The 20,785-nt window shown below is 37.0% G+C and overlaps 2 protein-coding genes across 5 annotated transcripts; one reads left to right on the forward strand and one right to left on the reverse strand.

Annotated features, from left to right (window-relative positions):
- Positions 1–8,145: 8,145 nt before the first annotated feature.
- On the reverse strand, positions 8,146–14,313 carry thap5 (THAP domain containing 5). Of its 4 annotated transcripts, none has more exons than XM_004912975.4 (3): positions 14,228–14,313; positions 10,234–10,426; positions 8,146–8,998 (listed from the first exon to the last, which is right to left on the reverse strand). In XM_004912975.4, the coding sequence occupies exons 2-3, from the start codon at positions 10,378–10,380 to the stop codon at positions 8,165–8,167; spliced, it is 981 nt and encodes a 326-aa protein (XP_004913032.2). In that variant the 5' UTR covers positions 10,381–10,426; positions 14,228–14,313; the 3' UTR covers positions 8,146–8,164. The 4 variants fall into 4 exon arrangements, with proteins under 4 accessions (XP_004913032.2, XP_004913031.2, XP_002932859.2 ...); XM_004912974.4 differs by having other exon boundaries at positions 14,120–14,259; XM_002932813.5 differs by lacking the exon at positions 14,228–14,313 and adding an exon at positions 13,896–14,079.
- Positions 14,314–14,445: 132 nt separating this feature from the next.
- On the forward strand, positions 14,446–20,197 carry dnajb9 (DnaJ heat shock protein family (Hsp40) member B9). Its single transcript, NM_001122724.1, is given in 3 exon segments — positions 14,446–14,530; positions 17,723–17,962; positions 19,467–20,197. Coding segments are annotated over 2 exon segments (666 nt in total). The 5' UTR covers positions 14,446–14,530; positions 17,723–17,745; the 3' UTR covers positions 19,916–20,197.
- Positions 20,198–20,785: the final 588 nt, after the last annotated feature.

Here is a 20,785-nt window from a genome sequence, read left to right on the forward strand (position 1 = left end):
GCAAACACAGGCAGCATAGGGCAAGTAGTGTATGGCACACACAGTCACGGTAGGGCAGGAAGAGTATGGCACACACCGGCAGCATAGGACAGGCAGAGTGCTGCCTGTGTGTGCCATACTCTGCCTGCCCAATGCTGCCTGTGGGAGGTTTGTTCTGGGAGTTTGTTAGCAGTTGGAAATAGCCATTAAATGGTCCCTAAGGTGTATAATTATGTGGGGGTTGCTGTGCTATCCACAGGAGAGGAGGCATATGGATTTAAGGGTATGTCTTAATATAACATAATATCACATTTCACATATGAATCACAGTTGATATCCTGCAGTGAGGACCAAGCATTTAAGTTTTTGCTGCACTACCTCCATAGTGATTAAATGGGTGTGGTTTGAAGTGGGTGTGGTTTAATAAGAGGGAGTGGTCAAAACTGGCTTCCATTAGCGGCCCTCCACCATGTATGCTAGAGAAATTCTGGCCCTCGGCAACACAGAAGTTGGACAGCACTAATCTACTATATCTCTGTCCCACTAATTAATCTCCACAGCAGGACTTTGCATTGTATTGGTTAAACATGTTCGTACGAAGCTTGGATGTTAATTCAGCTGATTAGAATGTCAGTATTGGTTTTCCAGGTGGAGGTTATAAGGGTCCTTGCTGCCGATAGGATATGCAACACTACTGTTCTAGTGGGTCTGGTGCTCATGCCGATATTCAGTAAAGCTAATGTTGGAGATGTACGGATTTGTACTTTAGAAAATGTGGAAATAAGCTGAGAAACTGTGGTCCATGATTGTTTCAAATTGGAGCGGGTTCACCATATGATATATGCTAGCTGGCTGACCACATCCTCTCCAGCATGTGTGAGAGTAATTAGCGCTCATTTTGGCCATTGTAATATGAGAGAGGTACCATCTTAGTAAGATCTTCCTTGATGTTTCCACATGGTTAATGCAGCTAGTAGATTTGCTGGACCATTGGAGAGCTGCCAACCATTCATCCTCTGGGAGAGTGCAATAAAAATCCACCTCCCACTTGATTTAGTTTTTCGAAAAGTTGTATTATCAGTCAAAATATCATAAGCAATAGATATACCTTTTGCATTTTTAGTTTTTTCCCTTGAGGAATTGTAAAAGGGGATAAGGTTGGTAAGAATCGTTTGGCTTGTCATATGATTGTGTAACGTCTTATTTGTAGGTATAGAAAAAAATCCTGTTTAGGAACTTTGTGTCAGATTTGGTCAAATGACAGAATGCATGCAATGTATAGGTCTCCTATAACTGTTATGCCTTTGCTTATCCATTTTGCAAGACCCATAATGGGGTATTGTAGGTTTTAAAGGCTTGATCTTAACAGTAAAGTATATTGAGTTTGCATTTATTAGCTAGAACAATATCATCACTTCATACTCTCAAGGTATATTGTCAGGTATTTAGGTGAGGGCCAATCAACTTAGGGTTAAGAACTATTGCCCAGAGCCACAAGTTTTCTTTTAATATGGGTGTCTGAGAAGTTTTCAATTTGTATCTATAGTTTCTGGATATCGTTTTGCTATTATGCTTTGATTTGATCTATTTTGCATGTTTTTGCGTAGTTAATTAACCTGGGTACTCCCATTCCAACTCTATTTAATGGACTATACATTAAAGATTTAGCTACTCTTGGGGTCTTCTTTTTCCAAATAAGGTTGATTATAACATCCTGCAGGGACTTCATTAAGGCTGTGGGAACTTTTAATGGGATAGTTCTGAAGAGAGAGAGTATTTTTGGCAGCAACATTTTTGCCAAGTTAATCCTAGCTTCCCATGACATTTCCACTTTCTTATAGTTATCCTCCTCTGATTTGAGATTGGTTGGAGTTTCCTATAATTAAGATCTACCATTTGTTATATGGAATAGGTTAAGTGAATACCTAGATATGGATGGTACACTGAGACTTGCCCATTTACAGGGAAATAGTTTCTCGAGTTTTTGTTTGTCAGATCTAGACATCAATTAATTTGCAACTAAAAGGACTGCATTTTGGGTATGAGATTACAGCTTGAAGAAGTGTCGCTTTTTGAGTGGAAGAAAATCTAAAGGAATGTGGAAGGGAATTCCAGAAATGATAACATTTATACCATAAAATGCCCTATATCTGAACATTGATAAGCAGACTTTTACTTTGCAATATATATATATATATTGAGAGAGAGAGAGAGAGAGAGAGAGAATGCATGCAAGTAGGCACTCACGTTTATCCAAGTCCAAGTATGCCTGGGTGCAGTATAATAAAGGTAGTACAATCCAAAGTAGATGCCGCACTCACAGGACTTAATGCAAACAAAAAATATTTATTGATGAAAACACGTCAAACTAACGTTTCAGCCGTATCCACAGCCTTTCTCAAAGTTATATATATATATATATATATATATATATATATATTATATATATATATATATATATATATATATATTATATATATATATAATATCCAAGGCAATTTAGCAATAAATGTTTCCAAGTTGTCATTCAATGTTTGAATCAGACATTTAAGCAAAAGCAGAAGTAATTGCTATATAAAGGGGGTTTCTATACAAAGTATTACTGAGATACAGGGCAGTAGAGTCAAAGTATTTCTCCAGTTTCAATCAAGATTACAAGAGCACCATCTACTGTTTGATCAACATAACAGTTTTGAATGGTTGCTCACCGTTTAGTTGTTTTCAGATAGTTCACCAGAAGTAAAGACTTTTTTTTCACTGCTACCTATGTTTTGTTTTTGCAAGTGATGCATTAATGCAGATGCACAAACATTTTTGTTTTGCTTAATGAAAGAAACTGTAATTCTAAGCCACACTTCAATATATACAACTTACAACTAGTCAGTGATTTATAAAGTCATTTGTAAATAAAATTGTGACTGAAAGCAGTTTCTGTCTGTCCTTTGCTATTGGTTACTCCGTTTACCTAACAACTGAAACAATATATGAGAAATCAATTTCCTCAAGCAAAAACTACAGTTCCCGCTATGGATTGCATTCACCTTCTTTGCAGGTATACGTATTATAAAACATTTAAGGCACTGTGGGAATGTGAGTGTTATCTGGAAGAGATTTGACTAGTTATACAATGCTGCAAATATTCAGGTCCAGATTACATATAGTTCAACAGGCAGTTAAAGAAGTAAATTCAGGACACTCACACTGAAGTCTCTTGTATGTCCATAGGATATAAACTATATATTTAAAAGACAGCCATTTTTTATGAAGGTTCTTGCCAGAGTAATGATATAAAAAATAATTGACAAAAGGTGGTAACTTTTTTTTTTTTTTGAGTAATCTCAATTTGGATCCCACTAATGGATATATTCATACACCCATATGCAATAAAAGCACTAAGTTTGCCCAGTAGTGGTAACCTATAGCAACCAATAAGATGCTCACTTTTAAACAGGTGACCAGTAAATTTTAACTTGATTGGATTAGTTAAAAAATGAGTGCCTTTTATTACATATCCCCCATAGATATTACAAAAAGAAGATGAGGAAGGGGCTGACCTGTCTTGTAACATTACTTATTTGTAAATACCTTGACATATGTGGTCTAGAATGCTGTCTTATTTGTTTCCTCAACCTATTAACCCTTTGGCTTTCTGAAGTCACAGATCTTTCTATTTTGTTACCTAGAAATATATTTTGCTCTACTTGATTAATGATATTAAAGGAAAAGTAACACTAAAAATGTTTAAGTAAAAAATCTTTTCTACCCTGCCCCAATAATTGCCCTATCCTGCACACCATTTATTATTTTAAATGCTTTATTAGAAAATACCTGCTAAAACTTGGCTTCCGGTCATTTGAAATAGGGCGATACAACAATGCAGGGAAGAATCCACTATGTGACGATCGATTGATCTATCCTAGCCCGACTCCTTCCTATACAGAAGGCTATGATCGATCAATCGATCATTGCATCGTGGATTCTTCCTTGCATCACTGTATCGCCCTGTTTCAAATGACCAGAAGCCAAGTTTTAGCATCCCAGAGATTCCTTACCTGCCTTTGCAACGACTGCAACATGTGCTTCTTGAGTTTGTTTTAGCAGTGACACAATTTCTAAAAAATTGTATTTATATTTATTTTTTGGAATTTCAGATAGTATTAATGCACCTTTTTTTTTTTTCTACTGTGAAAAATGTACAGGTATAGAACCCGTTATCCAGAATGCTCGGGACCAAGGGTATTTCGGGTAAGGGGTCTTTCCGTAATTTAGATCTCCATACCTTAAGTCTACTAAAAAAAACAATAAAACATTAAACCCAATAGGATTGTTTTGCATCCAATAAGTATTATTTATATCATAGTTGGGATCAATTACAAGGTACCGTTTTATTACTACAGAGACAAAGGAATCAGTTTTAAAATTCTGAAATATTTAATTAAAATGGAGTCTATGGGAGACGGGCTTTCCGTAATTCAGAGCTTTCTGGATAACAGGTTTCCAGATAAGGGATCCCATACCTATATAGCCTCCAGTTATATCTCCACATAACGCTAATGTTCTTTCCATTGTACATAAATATTTGCCTAGATGCCGCTTGCATTTGTGTTGTGCTTCTGCATGCAATATATATACAACAAATTATATCTCAGTTCTACAGGGAATTGTTCATGAATGAATTGTTAATTTTTATATTTATAGACATATATTAAAACTACATGTTCTAACCTACTTTGTCTAAACTTCTCAGTGGAGAATGGAGCTTTGGTTGAACCTCCTTAAGCTATAACAGGGGTAGGGAACCTATGGCTCGGGAGCCAGATGTGGCTCTTTTGATGGCTGCATCTGGCTCGCTGCCAAATCTTTAATAAAAAAAATAACAGGGGGCATGGCCTGCGCTCGGCGGATAGAAGATGTGTTCTAAGCCTTAGAACACGTCTTCTATCCGCCAAGTGCAGGCAACGCCCTCATCTGCATCGCATCCGGCATCTTTGGGACCCACCCTACCTTGCCCCGCAGCATCTGTGGCCAAACATATTGTATGGCTCTCATGGACTTACATTTTAAAATATGTGGTGTTTATGGCTCTCTCAGCCAAAAAGGTTCCCAACCCCTGAGCTATAGGCTCAGGGTGACTGTACCTGAGCTACCATATCAGTTTGGTGAGTTGGGTTCAGATTCTATGTTTTATGATACTAACTAAATACACCTGTAGAATTATGTTTAAAAAATGACTTTGTATTTGCTGTGAAAGAGAAAATACTACAAGATAAAAGATGACAGATTCAAGACAACTACAATTATATAAATTTTTCACTAATAACTATTCTTCTTAGTCAGGAAATTACTTCATATTGCATTTCATTAGAAAAGGAAAATATATGTACTGGATGATGACAGCTTGGTTGATTAATCTTAGCATACAGAACAAGGTAAACCATATGGCTAATGATAATTACCAAGTGCGCAGTTTCTCCCCTAGGATATACCTGAATGTTTCAATGTGAAGCAACAGTTGCGTATGCTACTTGCTAAATGCAGGCACAAACATTTTTTGTTTTTTTTTTAAACATAATGCAACAAAGATTTGCATCTAACTTTGAATGATTCCCCCCAACATGTGAGGGCCAGCACATGGGTCTCTCCCTGCACCCCCCTACCTGAGTCTCATTTATAAAGTGCTGTTGCTAAAAAATGAAAAATGAATTTGTGCATTAGCCTCGAAATGTGTATGAATGAGCCCTGGACCTAAAAAAACCCTTCCCCATGAGTACTTAGAGAAGTTAGCTTAGTTTTTGCCAGGTCTTTATTATAAATTGACTCGGACTCTATGTAATCTAGTGTCAAATTGAAAATCTTTTTTGGCCTCACCCTGGCAATTATAGTCCTGTTATTTGACATGCTTGCTATTTAACAATTCACTAAAATGGCAGAAGTTTAAACACTTTTTCCAGAGAAAAAGGCAATTACAGCTGATGTATTTTTTAAGCAGGTATACACCTGTGATTTATTCACAGCAGGTTTTCCACAAACAGGACCAATTTCAATTAACACAACTTATTTTTTTATATTTGAGATTTTTAGCGATTTTTCTAGGTAAACACAAAGGAAAGAGAGGAGAACTGAAGAAGAGCAGGAGGTGAGGGAAGGGGGGATTTATGATGGGGGGGGGGGGGATTGTCCATAGTTGGTGTTGTTGGCTACAAGACCTGGGTGGTTCTTCTGCTTCAATTAACACAACTTAAAGAGTTATTTATTCTTTAATAAAAAAGACTGGTCTGCTGTCAGTTTGAATGCCTGTTTTTCAACAGTGCCGATACTGCGATACTGAAAACTACTTTTCAAAATATTAATGTACATAAAAAGTTCCCTATAGGTCATGTTGATTGTTTTGTTAGTGCTGCTTTTGTAAGTAATTGTTACTTGATATTCCAAAATCTACCAACTTGACTGTCACTTCTCAACCTGTCGGTTATAGCTTCTAATGCTAACAGACTCCCGCTGCACAAAAAAGGCAGCCCCCTCATAAAGGGACTTGGGGTATCTAACAGGTAATGTAAAAGCAACAGGAAGTACTTTTATGGCAAAATTATACAGTTCATTATTATACAGTATACAATGTTATGATATATTTAGAAAACAGTTTAATTTTAATAACAGTAATAACAGTAACAGTTATCTTCATAATTAGATTCTGGACAACAGTATTTAATGTAATCAGCAAAATTTTATAAAAAAAAAAATAAAAATCTAATGGACCTTTTATTATGTAGTAAGAATAAGGTTGAACAGTCAGGCTACAGTACTTTTTGCCAAGGTTTTGATACAGAGCGACAAACATGTTTGCTTTATAAACTAAGAACTGGTGATTATGGTGGTAAGATTTTCCATGGATTGTGAACTGGCTGAATGATCAAGTAAGGATAGTTATTGCCAATGCTTTCTTCTATAATTGGACTAAGGTTTTAAGTAGTGTGTGCAGAGTTCTGGACTGTGTCCACATTCATTTATTCTGTTCATTTATCACTTGTAGGAGGCAACTGAAAATAATCTGTGTAAGCTCATGATATAAAAAAAGCTAAATCCATCTAGGCTGCATCATCCTTGCAACCTTTCCATTACAGAATATTTCAGTGGCGTTAAGTATTCCAACCTCTGTATGTACTGAACCATGTGAAAATCTTTTTCTGAAGATCTTTGTGCACGTTTCCAGTTAATTGCTATCAGGCCCTTTTGCTGGCGTGCTTGGGCTGTGGTTGTAATATTCCGTATTAAATCTTGCAAGAAAGAATACTCTCGGGTCTTTAGTTATAGTCGTTAAAAGGGGCCTTCCTATAACCATGGTGCTATACTGTCCCAATAATTACCCAGCAAAAAATATACAATATATATTTAATTATTGCTAGGGCACAAATTCAGCCTGTGTAAATATTATATATATATATATATATATATGCATTACAAAAATTAGGTGCAACTATTTGCACCTAACAATTTGGCCAAAATATGCAAACTTCTGTTTTACGTCTAGGAGTGCTGCATTGCCTATTTGTACTAAATTTTTTTGATGCATTTAAAATTATTTCAACAAAAAAATGGTAATAATATCAAAACCCACAAAAGCATGTTAGCAAATGCTTAAAATAACACTGCATTATTTCTACAAGTTTACAACATGAAGCTGCTACAGACCCCCTTACGGACCTAACTGCCCTTATGATTAAAAAAAAAATATATAAAAAAAAACTCACCATATAGGGTTTAGCAAAAGGAAAGGTATAAAAAAAACTCACCATATAAGGTTTAGCAAAAGGAAAGGTTTCCTGCAAAATATTAACAATTATAAGTACTACTAAGTATTATGGTGTAAACATGTTAAATACTGTCGTATATTACCTGATCAGAATAAGACATAATTTTTTATGGCATTTTACTTTTTTTTTTGCTTCTCTAGATGTTGAAAAAATCAGTGTTAAGGCATGAACACAAATACATTTAAGTTGAAACGGTATCCACTAATTTGGCACTAGGTGGTAAAACCATTTTTACTTACCAATTAGTCCAGTGGCTTTAGTAATAAAAAGATTGAAGATTCCTAAGCAGACCCAAGTTTACGTCAATTAATTTCATGGGTTAAGTCTTAAAAAATTAAACACACAAGACAAACTATACACATGGAAAATATTTATTATACTATGGCAATATCAACACTGCTACAATTTTCAAGAATCTTAAGCTTTTCATCAGATAGCAGATTTTCTTGCTTTAGTTGCGTAATCAGTGACTCCAGTGATTTAAGACGAGATAATGTTGCATTTTCTTGCACTTCAAGGACTGCTATTTTAGACTGCAACTTTGCAATCTTTTGCCAGAGATAATGTCGGTCAGTAGTTTGCCTGCAATATGAATGTTCAGATTCTAAGATTTCACTGGTGCTCTGTGCATCATTTTCAAAGCCAAGCTTTTCTAAACTGGTAAATTGATGATTATTGGAAATGACATTTCCAGCTAGTCCACCTGGCACAATTAAAGTTAGAACAGAATTTTTATCTGCAGCCATCTGTTTAGAAGACTGCTTAACCAAACCGAGGGATAATGTCTCTTTTTGCACATTGCTGTAATGGTCTTCTTGAACATTTTCTGTAACATAATTTTGGTCTGTTTGAAGCTCAAAACACACCTGATTATTCTGGCAGATTAAGTCCTCGACAGAGCTAACAATCACATTTTCTGAAGAGGTCTGACAGGACTTAGAACTTGTCATCAACTGGGCCTGGATTTCATAGTCAGAATTTGGAAAGTACAAGTCTGTTGCCTTACTATCTGAAATTATAATTCCATTCATTGTATTCTTCAGATGAACCTCTTTGCAATCAGAGTCAATGTATTTATCTCTGTCAAAACCATGATTCAATTTGTTTGTCACATTGGGACAAAAAACATGTGACATCAAAGTGTCTGTATCAATTTCTGCATCATCCTGCATTCCTTCCTTTGTAGAAACGTCCAACTCAGATGTATCCTGGGAACATAAAAGATATCAACTGCAAATATCTTTAGTCATATTGCTGTCTTACCGCTTCTCTTTTACAAAATGTAGTTATATAACTGATGGCCAACATTAGTTAAAGGTAGAAGAGTACTCAGCGCTTCTTGTGGTCTTCATAAAGTGAGTATAATCTGTGTTGATTGTGTGCAGCCTCCTCTCAACGACTCCCCTTTGACTGGGTATTCAAAGATCTCCAAACAATGTGCATTGGAAGTGCATAAAAATAAAGAACACGTGAAATGATGGTGTAATATTTCTTAAATAAATAAAACACCCACAAGTGCATTTTTCAAGCTTGCACTTGTGGGTGTTTTATTTATTTACAAAATATTACACCAACATATTCACATGTTCTTTATTTTTAGGCGCTTCCAATGCACATTGTTTGGAGATTAGTTAAAGGTAGAGCTGTCATTTCCAGCATAAATTATATGCATACAATGGGGCTAAATAAGCTCCTAAAATTTGCACACCAAACTGACTAACTCTGCTTGTCTCATACACAACACTTTCTTATTTTACTGGCATTTAAGTATACTTTACTACCTTAACAATTACCTAATGCATTCAATAATGGACAGCATTAATACTTTGCACACATCATTTAGATGAACACTATAATAGGACAGAAAACAGCAACATTATATACACCTTTTTTTTTTTATATGTTATATATGTACTCTCACACTATGGGACAGATTTATGAATATCCAACATTGAAGTTTTTTTTTTAAAGTTGAGAAAAAAAACTCAGTGAAAAATGCAAACATAAATATACTTGAAAACTTGAATAGTGGCAATTAATTAGAGGAAAAAAATGTCAAGAAAACTTGGCAAATAAAAACTGTTGAGTATAAGTCAATGGGTGTTGGGTCAAGCAACTTATTTTTTCCCAGTTCATTTTTTTCCCAGAAATTTTCAGCCTTATTGAAACTATGTAATTTTCAAACTGCAATTTGGCTTGCATGTGCCTGAATTGAGTACCATCCAACAGGGAACAATGGGCTGCATTTTATCCTGCAATCCCTTGTGGTGGAATGCAGGGTGAAACGCCCATGTGTAGGAGCTCTTACACTTTTTTTTATTCTTCTTTATAGAAATAAAGCCTCTTTTTATTATACAATTAAGTTTCAGCCACATCTGTAAAGGAAATCATTACAAAAAAATTGTTTCACCCTTGTACTATAGTGATAAATTGCGTTACATACCTGGGAATTATTTGTAAACGAGAATATAGTAGGTATAGCATTAGGTTTCAGATACCGAATACCCCATCTCATACTGAAGGAATCAGGGGTAAAATGATCACTGCACAAGACCTGATGCTTCGTGGGATACCATTTGTTCTGTTTCATATTACACAGCCATTCTTTAAGTCTTCCCCTGTCATGCAAAGGAAACCTGTATAGAAAGTAAAATTATGTTATCATTAAAAAAATGTCCTTTTATGCATTATACTACACCTGCACCTGGCAAGTATGGGATCTATTTTTTAGAGCAAACTGTGTCCAAACTTTTTTTTACCCTTGAGCCACATTCAAAAGTAAAAAAAAGTTGAAGAGCAACACAAGCATTAAAAAAGAACCTGGAAATACCAAATATGGGAGGTGATTGGCCATTCATAGTCCGTATGTGACCTGGAAGCTTACAGGAGGCTATGTTTATCAGTACTCATGTTGTTGATGCAACTAAGGAAGTCAGTCAAAAATGAAAAACTGTTTGCTTTAAAATGACTCTACAAAAAATGATTTAGGCTAACAAACCTACAGCAATAAAAGTAATAACTTTAAATAGCTAAGGTGGATGTATTGCAAAATAAGGGTATAATCATCCCTTCTTCTTGAATAGAATGTGAAGAGCAAATCTCAATCTCACTGTCTGTGGGGGAAAATAAATAATAAAATTATATGCCTCACCCATCTCTCCTGCCCTATTAAAAGTTCTTACAGAGGATCAAAGTACCGCACATTAAGCATGCAGCCCTACAAGCTTCTGTAAGAAAAATTCTACTAATCCTTGTGAGGTGTGGGGGGGCACATAATGGAGTTGGACAACAGACAAACAATGCCATGTGATGCGACCAACAAAAAGTGCTTGTGAAAAACACTGTTGTGTTAATACCAATTGTAAAAGTGATCTATTTCCTTATTATAAGAAAAAGTTAATGTTAAGTATTAGACACACTACCATGCAAATTATAGTAGGTAAATGCTTGTAGTCCAGTGCATGACAAATTGGCAGAGAGCAAATGTAGAAGAGCTGTAGCTCCTCCTCACTTCTTCCTGTTTCAATCATTCAGGCTGTCTGTCCCAACAATCGGAAAAATAGAAGGGTGGCTATAGAACGTATGGCCCCTCATACACACTCTTGTCGGTTTAGCCTATAGGACAATTGGTCATATAACATACCTAACTGGCCAATGTATGGCAGCCTTAAAGGAGAACTAAACCCTTAAAATGAATATGGCTAGAAATTCCATATTCTTTATACTAAAGTTATTGCACCAAAATAAAGGTTCAGCCTGCCTATAATGTAATGATCCGGACATTCAAAGTTGTCACAAGGAAGCACCATGGATTTTGTTAGGAGTGTCAGTGATACCTATATGAACGCTGCGCTCTGAGCAGCTAAGTTTAGGGGTCACTGCAAATTTCTAAGCATGAAATGAGGTTGGCCTTTGATATACACTGATATTACAGGTCTGATTAGTAAATATTTCAGATTATTAGTACATGGTAGCTCTGAAATCAGTGCAATTAACATTACAATTTAATAATCAGCCTTATTTGTGACATTTATATTCTATATATACAGTATGATGTGCATTGGTAACAAGTTCCATATTTACTGTTGGATAAAAATCTACTTTTTGGGGCACCAAAAATAATCATTGCTTAAAACAATGCATATGCCCCTTTCATGTTTGCTCCCTGTACACCACTATGTAAAAACCGTTACTTAAAGGAACAGTAACACTAAAAAATAAAAATGTTTTAAAATAATTAAAATATAATGTACTGTTGCCCTGCACTGGTAAAAGTTGCGTGTTTGCTTCAGAAAGACTACTATAGTTAATACAAATAGCTGTTGTGTAGCCATGGGGGCAGCCATTTAAATTGAAAAAAGGAGAAAAGGCACAGGTTACATAAGTAGATAACAGATACTGTGTAGAATACAATGGGAATCTATGCTACTTATCTGTTATCTGCTTAGTAACCTGTGCCTTTTCTCCTTTTTTTCAATTTAAATGGCTGCCCCAATGGCTACACAGCAGGGTATTTATATAAACTGTAGTAGTGTTTATGAAGCAAACACACAACTTTTACTGGTGCAGGGCAATAGTACATAATATATTTATTATTTTTATACACTTTCATTTTTTGGTGTTACTGTTCCTTTAAGCTGCATCAGCCTTTTGAGCAGTAAGTTCTACAAAAATAAACATTTTGCTCCCCTTATGTAAACTATGAACATATGTTGTTCATGCTAAATGTATATTTTTTAGATAATAAACATAAACATGTTGACTACACTCATTTAAAGTAAAATGTAGTCATGAATTGCAATAATGTTTCTCCAGTTTTTATTCTTGACCCCAACTAGCTTATTTATTTAAAAAAAAATGTAATGTATTTAAATACAAAAAGTGTGCTTTAAAAGTTAAAAGACAGTCAGCACAGGTCAGCTACCTGCACCTTGCCCCATGCTGGACAATCTATTTGCCTGGGAGTGTCTCTGTATTATGAACAGTGACCCAGGACTGAGTCAGATTATAATTATACAAGCAACTCAGGTATAGTTATGATTTGCATAGAAAATGCAATACATGCATGACTATTGTTTCAAAATATTTTAGTGCTTTTAAATGTGCTCAACAAAACCCAGTTCCATATATGAATTCATGTTACAGGCAATTTAATAATTTCACATTTTAAGTACTATTTATTAATTAAAAAGGTTCTATTATTATTAATAACTATTATTATACTCTCACTCACTGATCTATATCCCATCCAGATAGATAGGCTACCCAGCTGGCATCCATTCATCTGCTTATAAACTCAAACCTATTTATCTGAAAAGCATTCCTATCTCCTTCACTACTATTAATGGCCATACTTCCAAAACTTTTGTGGTTTAGCCAATCTTTTAAGAAAGAAACAGTCTGCTTCCTTTAAGTAAATGTTGCTCAAATCCAAGTTTATTGTCTTTAATACACATTATTTGTAAAATATATGATTAATAACTGTGCTTAGAGGTGAGTTATGATGTCTATTCACTGGCTAAACTTCAAGGTGCCCCACCCCGGGAGGTATACATAGCCAGGCAATCAGGCATTGTAGTCAAAATCAGGTGAATTGGCCAACCAACTATGCTTATATACTGCCAGCTTGGGGTTTGGTACCTAATGATATCATCTTCGCCTGCGTGTATATATGTGTTTGTGTGTGTATGTATTATATATATATGTGTATGTATATATATATATATATATCCAGCAAGATACAAAGTGCTTTACAGTCATTTATAACTAACATGAGTTACAGAGTGGAAAAAAAGGATCACCAGGTCCTACCTAGAAAATCTTCTCTCATGACTCACTCTATTTATACAAATTACAATGTATCCCCTATTGTAAAATATGAATATACTATAAATCACCTTGACGTTTTATGACCCGTATTAAAGAATTCCGTTTGCAGTCTTTTTATTTTCATGATTACGGGACGCCTCCGTGATTTATAAATGACCCTTTTATTATACAAGTCGGGTTACATTATAGCCAGCTAATGGGATACACCCTACAAACTCCCTTAAAAAGACTTTAGCCTACAGCACTTTCTTAAACCCAAACTGTAACGAAACTCACGGGTAAAATGAGAGTTTGTGCTTGGTGCTAGCCGCCTGCCCTCCCCGGTTCTTACAACACGTGGCTGCGCAGTATCGAGTCATCCTCGGTTCTGTACTACTGGCAGCCAGGACCTTGCGCTAAGCCTGAAACAACGCAGCACTGTAACCACGGGAACAGAATATACACCGCTATACTTCCGCATCCGGACACCTAGCGTCTCACCAAAACCTCATTCCTCTCACCTGAGGTGGTGAAATAGGCATAGGCAGCGGGATTAGCAGTACAACAACATCCTACAGATAATTGCATTCAGTAGCAAATTCGGTAACGAAGATAGACGTTCTCCTTACGTTTCATGTATTACAATGCTGCCGGAAACAAAAATGGCTACACTCAGTACCGGAAAGTTTCAATAAGTACAGAAATTTCTGCTGTCAAAATAAGACAGGTCAGCGGAAATGACGTTGCTCCTCGCTGCGAGTTACAACTGTAGTCCACGTGCGCCTAAAGTCACGTGTTGCTAAATCTACCAATAGGGGATCGTGTCGTGTAGATGCGCTGGTGGCGCGGACAGGAGAGGAGGAGTGGGCGGGTTGGCCTCAGTACTAACATAAGTGCTTGCCCCGGGCGGCTCTCACAGTAACAGGCTTAAGGTAAGTACCTTTATGTTTTGGTTTGCGAGCGGTTGTGTGGAAGTCTGTGAGCAACTGTATAGCGACTGATTTTGTATGTCATTCACATCTGTCTGCTAGAAAGAGATTCTTGAGACTTTGCTGTTGTGTACCCAGTGCGGGTGGTACTTTGGGTGTATGAATGAGGTCACCATACTGGCGATTAAGGGTGAACACGGAGCTACTTCTAGCAGCTACAAAAATAGAAAATGCTGATCATTTACTGATAATTGTCTCTGCCTGCGTTTTAGCAGAAGAAATTCTCAGTAATGTGTATGGCAGGGTAATACCTGGTGTTTAGTAGGTGTGACAAGTAGCTGCATAATTAAGAAAAACATTGTTTTTAGCAAGTTTACACTGTGCATTAATCATTTTCAATAGTTCTTTGTGAATATAGTTGCTATCTGCAGGTTGTTTAGTAGTATTTACATGATTCTAGGTATTTCATTTATTGCCAGTTGTTGCACCATCTAGTGTAACTGTTTTATAAGGAAGTACAGTTTAGTGCTTTAATTGAGCTGTCTCTTGGGACAAAGAGACATCATTGGTTTATTTAAAGTGTTAAGGTGGCCACGGTCGCACGAAAGATCGTCAGATCTGCCACTAACCTTCAGGGCTGAAACAGGCAGATAAGGAGGTAGAAACAATAGGATTTCTACCTCCTTCTGCCGATTCAGCGCTGAAGGCAGATTTTGCTCAGGCGTCTTCTATGGCGCCCGATCAAAATCTTTTAACTGGCCCGATCGGCGAGTCGACCGATATCAGCAGCTTCCTGCGATATCGGTCGACTTGCCATACACGCACCGAATATCGTACTAAACGAGGTTTCATACGATATTCGTACGATATTATCGGTGCGTGTATGGCCAGCTTTAGCCTTTTCTTAAATGGTTATATTGCCAAGGGATATAGAGGGGATTGCCTGAGGTCAGATTTTTTAGAATCTCCATGACCAGTAGTCTCAATTACAATCATTAACTGTCCATACGTTCCCAGATTTGATTGGTGAAGTTTAGACCTTGCTGCCTGATTTTTCTGGTTATGTATGGCTGTTCAGGGCTCAATTTCAACAGATTATCCTGAGATCCTTTTGCAATTTACTGTTTTTAGTTATTGCTAAGATATTAGCAGTTTTTAACTATTTAGATAGATTGTAGTGGGCTTTCAGCTTTTGAACAGTTCAGAATGTCAGCAAACCTGTCAATGCATTTTCTATGCACTTCCTGTATTCTGTTAATCCTTGGTTTGCTGACTCTGTTGAGCTAAATATCTGGTATTAACAGTCCAAATCTGTAACTATATCAGAAACCCCCAAGATAGAAAATGAATGTATATAATAAAAAGGCCGAAAGAAGCACTTTGAGTAAGTTTTCATAAATTCATGTTTTGGGTTTACTCTAACTTTTGTACCTGAGGCATATAGTGGTGATCTGACTGACTATAGTTGTCACCATAAAGCAAAGCCAGGTTTTTTTCAGGGTCAGTTGAATTTATTATTTATATAAATATTTATAGCAGTATGTACTGCCTATTTTAAAATATAAGGATTTTATAAGTCATAGGGGCATTCCATGACCATATAAAGGCACAAGACCGAAGACTTGGTGCTTTTGTACAGGTTATAGAACCCAAAGCCACAATTTTCAGCTAGTCATGTAAAAGGAATTACCTTGCACCAATTATAATTGATGACATCAAAAAGCATGATTTATGAGGATAGAATAACCACACAGTTTAAGCCACACCCATGTTATTAAGACCATATCCACATTAAAGGTGGTAGCACACCACCACACCAGGCAGAGTATGGCGCACAAAGGCAAGGTAGGGTAGGCAGAGTATCACAGACACTGGCAGGGTTGAGCAGGGCAGGCAGAGTATGGTACACACAGGCAGGATAGAGCAGGGCAGTCAGGGTATTGTACATGCAGGGCAGACAGTATGGCACACACAGGCTGGGTAGGGCAGGCAGGGTATGGCACATGCAGGCAGCATAGGGCAGGCATAATAGCACACACAGGCAGCATAGGGCAGGCAGGGTATGGCACACACACACAGGCAGGGTAGGGCAGACAGAGTATGGCACACACAGGCTGGGCAGGCAGAGTAGGGAAGGAGACAGGGAAATTATGTCTATGTAAGTAACTGATCATGACCACTGATGAACAGTTTGTACTGCAGTACATACAATGACACAATGCCAGAACTGCTCTTACAGTCTGTGGTGTGAAAATATGGGAGCCTACAGTCTGAGTCTGAGAACTTACAGGTGTGAACAAGTTAATCTTAATAAGGATACCATTTAAATTTTAAACAAAGGTAAGCAGTTTACAGCAGCCTGACAGATGGGCCGCCAGTTGGACAGTACTGATTTACAGGATATAAAATATCCCATGTTCTGATAAATCAGAAGAGCCAGAAAGTTTCAGTATGCCAGAAAGATCCAAGCCAGTATACATATAGGACCTGTTATTCAGAATGCTCGTGACCTGGAGTTTCCAGATAAGGGGTCTTCCCTTAATTTGGATCACCATCACTTGTATTATGTGTATAGTATTGCTCAACAATGCCAAATACCGGGGCAAAGAAATGCGAGAGTTTGCATTTCAAAGCCAATATCTGCCATGTGTGCCTGTGCCTGGGCCGGCACAATGTTTAAAGGTGCAGGTAAGCTAGGAGGCTAATGCAAATAAAGGGGCTGATTTTCGGCGTTTTTCTGCAGACCAAGAATCAGCCCCTTGTGACATCAGCCTTAAATTTTAATTTTAACCAGTGTTAAGTTTCTGTTAACATTTTTTAAACATTTGTCAAACTGATCAGATAGATTAGATAAGCAATAGAATGCACAAAAAGTACTCTGACAAATTTTTGTATTTAAAATGTGAGCACCAGGCAACATCCCTTCAGCCACCTCAGTGCAGTAGCTTGCTGCTTACCTGCATTTTTTTTGTATGGCACTAGCTTTTCACTTTTACACATGAATCTGGATAAGGATTATGTATGTGGTGATTATCTACATGGTGTTTCTCTAGTTGTTGTGAGAAGAGATTTCCTGCAATTTGATTTATTTTTAGGGACAGTGTTGTAAATAATGGCAAACTAGATTCCCTTGACTAGGTAGTTCTTTATAACTGCTTTCTTGGAAATAATTGTTTACCTTTTTTTTCTCCTCAGCCTGCCCTGCAGAAATATTCACCATGGCATCAGCACAATCAGTCATCACATTTGCTGTTTGTATTTTGCTGATATCAGAAATAATTCTGGCAAAAAAGACTTATTATGACATTTTGGGAGTTCCAAAAAATGCCTCCGAGCGACAGATCAAAAAAGCTTTTCACAAACTTGCAATGAAGTATCACCCTGACAAGAATAAAAGCCCTGATGCTGAGGCAAAATTTCGAGAAATAGCTGAAGGTAAGGTGTTCAAAGCACGTATGTTAAATACTGATGTGTTTAAGAAGCATTAAATGTTTCATACAGCTTTTCTTGAAGTGTTTAACAAGTGTTAAGTGCAAGACTTGGCGTTTGTTGGCGGATATCGGTTGCATGTGCCTGCACCCTGTCAGATTCACTGCTTCTGGGTGCAGGCACAATTAGATGATTTTTCAACGCACGGGTAGATTGTCAGCCTGCTCTTATACACAGGCTGACAATCTGCCTGGTGGGGCCTTACCCTAAGGCAGTGATCCCCAACCAGTGGCTCGTGAGCAACATGTTGCTCCCCAACCCCTTGGATGTTGCTTCCAGTGGCCTTAAAGCAGGTGCCTATTTTGGAATTTCTGGTAAGGGCTGTGGCACACCGGGAGATTTGTCGCCGCGCGAAAATCTCCCTTGTCACGGGGCGACTAATTTCCCCGAAATGCCATCCCACCGGCTAAAATGTAAATCGTCAGTGGGATGGCATACGTGGTGGCAAATCACCGAAGTTGCCTCGAGATACGTGGCGCTGCGTATCTCCCCATGTGCCACAGCCCTTAGGAGCCAAGTATTGGTTGCATAAAAACAAAACAAAGTATAATGCCAAACAGAACATCCTGTAGGCCCAGGAACATGTTTCATGCTTGTGTTTCTCCCCAACACTTTTTCCATTTAAATGTGGCTCTCGGGTATAAAAGGTTGGGTTTCCCTGCCCTAAGGGGTCAAGGGCCAGGCTCAGTAAACAATATTATGGATCAACTATTTTTTTAAATGTTACATAATGCTTTTTAGTTGTATTAAAGCAAATATTAATTTCTCCAGATCTCTCCCTTACAGTTCAAAGTACCACGAAAGCAGTAATCTTAAAATGTTGAGCAATATCTATATTTATCAGATTAAAAAAAATAAAATTTCCCAAAAATAATAATTTGATCATTGCCCATAAAAAAATTCCCAGTCTGAACTTTGCCCCAAATGTGATAGCACTCAAAGTTAAAATTGCAGACGCTGATCCTTGAACTGTGCATTCATTCTTTTCTATTGTATTATAATTTCACATTGAAGCCATCATATTTTTTTTTTTTTTTTTGTCAAAATTGGCTTGTAAATGAGACACTAATTTAGTCAGGCTGACAATTTGGATGTATGTAGGTACAGTAAACTGTCAATGAATGAAACCTAACTCCAACTTTCAAGGTTTTAAAGCAAGCAATTATAATAGTTTTATCTCTGACATAGGTCGAACCCAGATTCATTACTGTGTGGGCATAATTGTACTAGTGTAGTAACCAGTGAAACTTTAATTTTTCTCAAATTTTTCTACAATTAAAGTATAGATAATCACTTGTTGATATGGGTTTCTTGCCAAAGTTCAAATGTACCCATTATAAATGAGCCCACATGTGTCATTGTCTTTTGAGATGGATTTTTAAAACCATTTAAAATGCTTTATATGATCTCTGCACTTCATTATATTAAATGTGCCTGTTTTTGTTATCAGCTTATGAGACGCTTTCAGATGAAAGTAAACGGAAGGAGTATGATCAGTTCGGCCATGATGCCTTTGCAAATGCTGGAAAAGGAAGCAGTGACCAACATTTCCACAAACATTTTAACTTCAACTTTGATGATTTATTTAAAGACTTTGACTTTTTTGGTGAAACCCAAAGTAGTAGATCGAAAAGGCACTTTCAAAACCATTTCAGAAGCCATCAAGAGGCTCATAATAGACATAGACGGCACTTTGAGGACTTTTCGTTTGGAGGAGGACTGTTTAATGACATGTTTGAGGATATGGAAAAAATGTTTACATTCGGTGGTTTCGATGGGGCTCGTAGAAATCCTATGAGGGCAGAAAGTGGATTTCATGGATCCAGCAAGCACTGTAGGACTGTCACTCAACGGAGAGGAAACATGGTTACAACATATACAGATTGTTCAGGGCAGTAAAGGCGTCTAATATTGAGCACAGATTGTATACAGTGAGATCATATCAACTGTTCAAGCAAAAGTCAACCCCCCCCCCCCAAAAAAAAAACCTTAAATTAAATGTAATACTAAATAGTGAAGCAATCATCAGATTGGGGAATCATTGGTGTGTGTAATCCGGAAAGCTAATGATACAAGTCTGAATAGGGTGCTAAGAATTTAAGTTGAAAAATGTATTTATATTGTAGGATCCCCTTAAAAACTGTTGCAAACTAAACTATTTAGGTCTAAAAAAAAAAAAAAGAACTCCTTTATAACTGCAGATAATTTTTACTGAGCGTCCCTTCACTTGTATGAGATTTGTTTTGCCAAAAGCTTTGTTAAAATGGTTCTGTCATCCCTAAGACACTCCAGTCAGGTTTAGAATAAGCACAAGCTCCGATGGTCTAGTTTGTCATTGTATATGTTCTAAACATCATAAATCAAGACAAGTTGTCCTTTTTGTTTACCAGACCTTGCTGCCTACAGTGCTGTATAAGAGAATAACTATTCTCTAAGTAACTTTCTTTTTACTCGGGTACATAGGTTATGTTTATCTTGCGCTTTTTTTTTTTTTATTCCATGTATAAAAGAATAGGGACGGGTGGACCTGTGTTTAGAAAGACATGGATCAAGGACACTGTACAGCATCTCTTTAAATCAAAATGCCAGTTTGGACAACTTTTAAATAATCCTGTGCTAAAATGCTGGCAGAAAACTTCCTGTACTAATCTCTGTTTTTGCTCCAGTCAGTGGAATGACTATACCCCCTTAAAGAAGGTGGGTGCCAAGCTGTTGGGCAACCCCTCCCCCAGTGTCCCCCAAGTCATTTACCATTTTAGCCCAGGGTAC

The sequence above is a fragment of the Xenopus tropicalis genome, chromosome 3 (assembly GCF_000004195.4).
Source record: "Xenopus tropicalis strain Nigerian chromosome 3, UCB_Xtro_10.0, whole genome shotgun sequence".
NCBI classification, from domain to species: Eukaryota; Metazoa; Chordata; class Amphibia; order Anura; family Pipidae; genus Xenopus; species Xenopus tropicalis.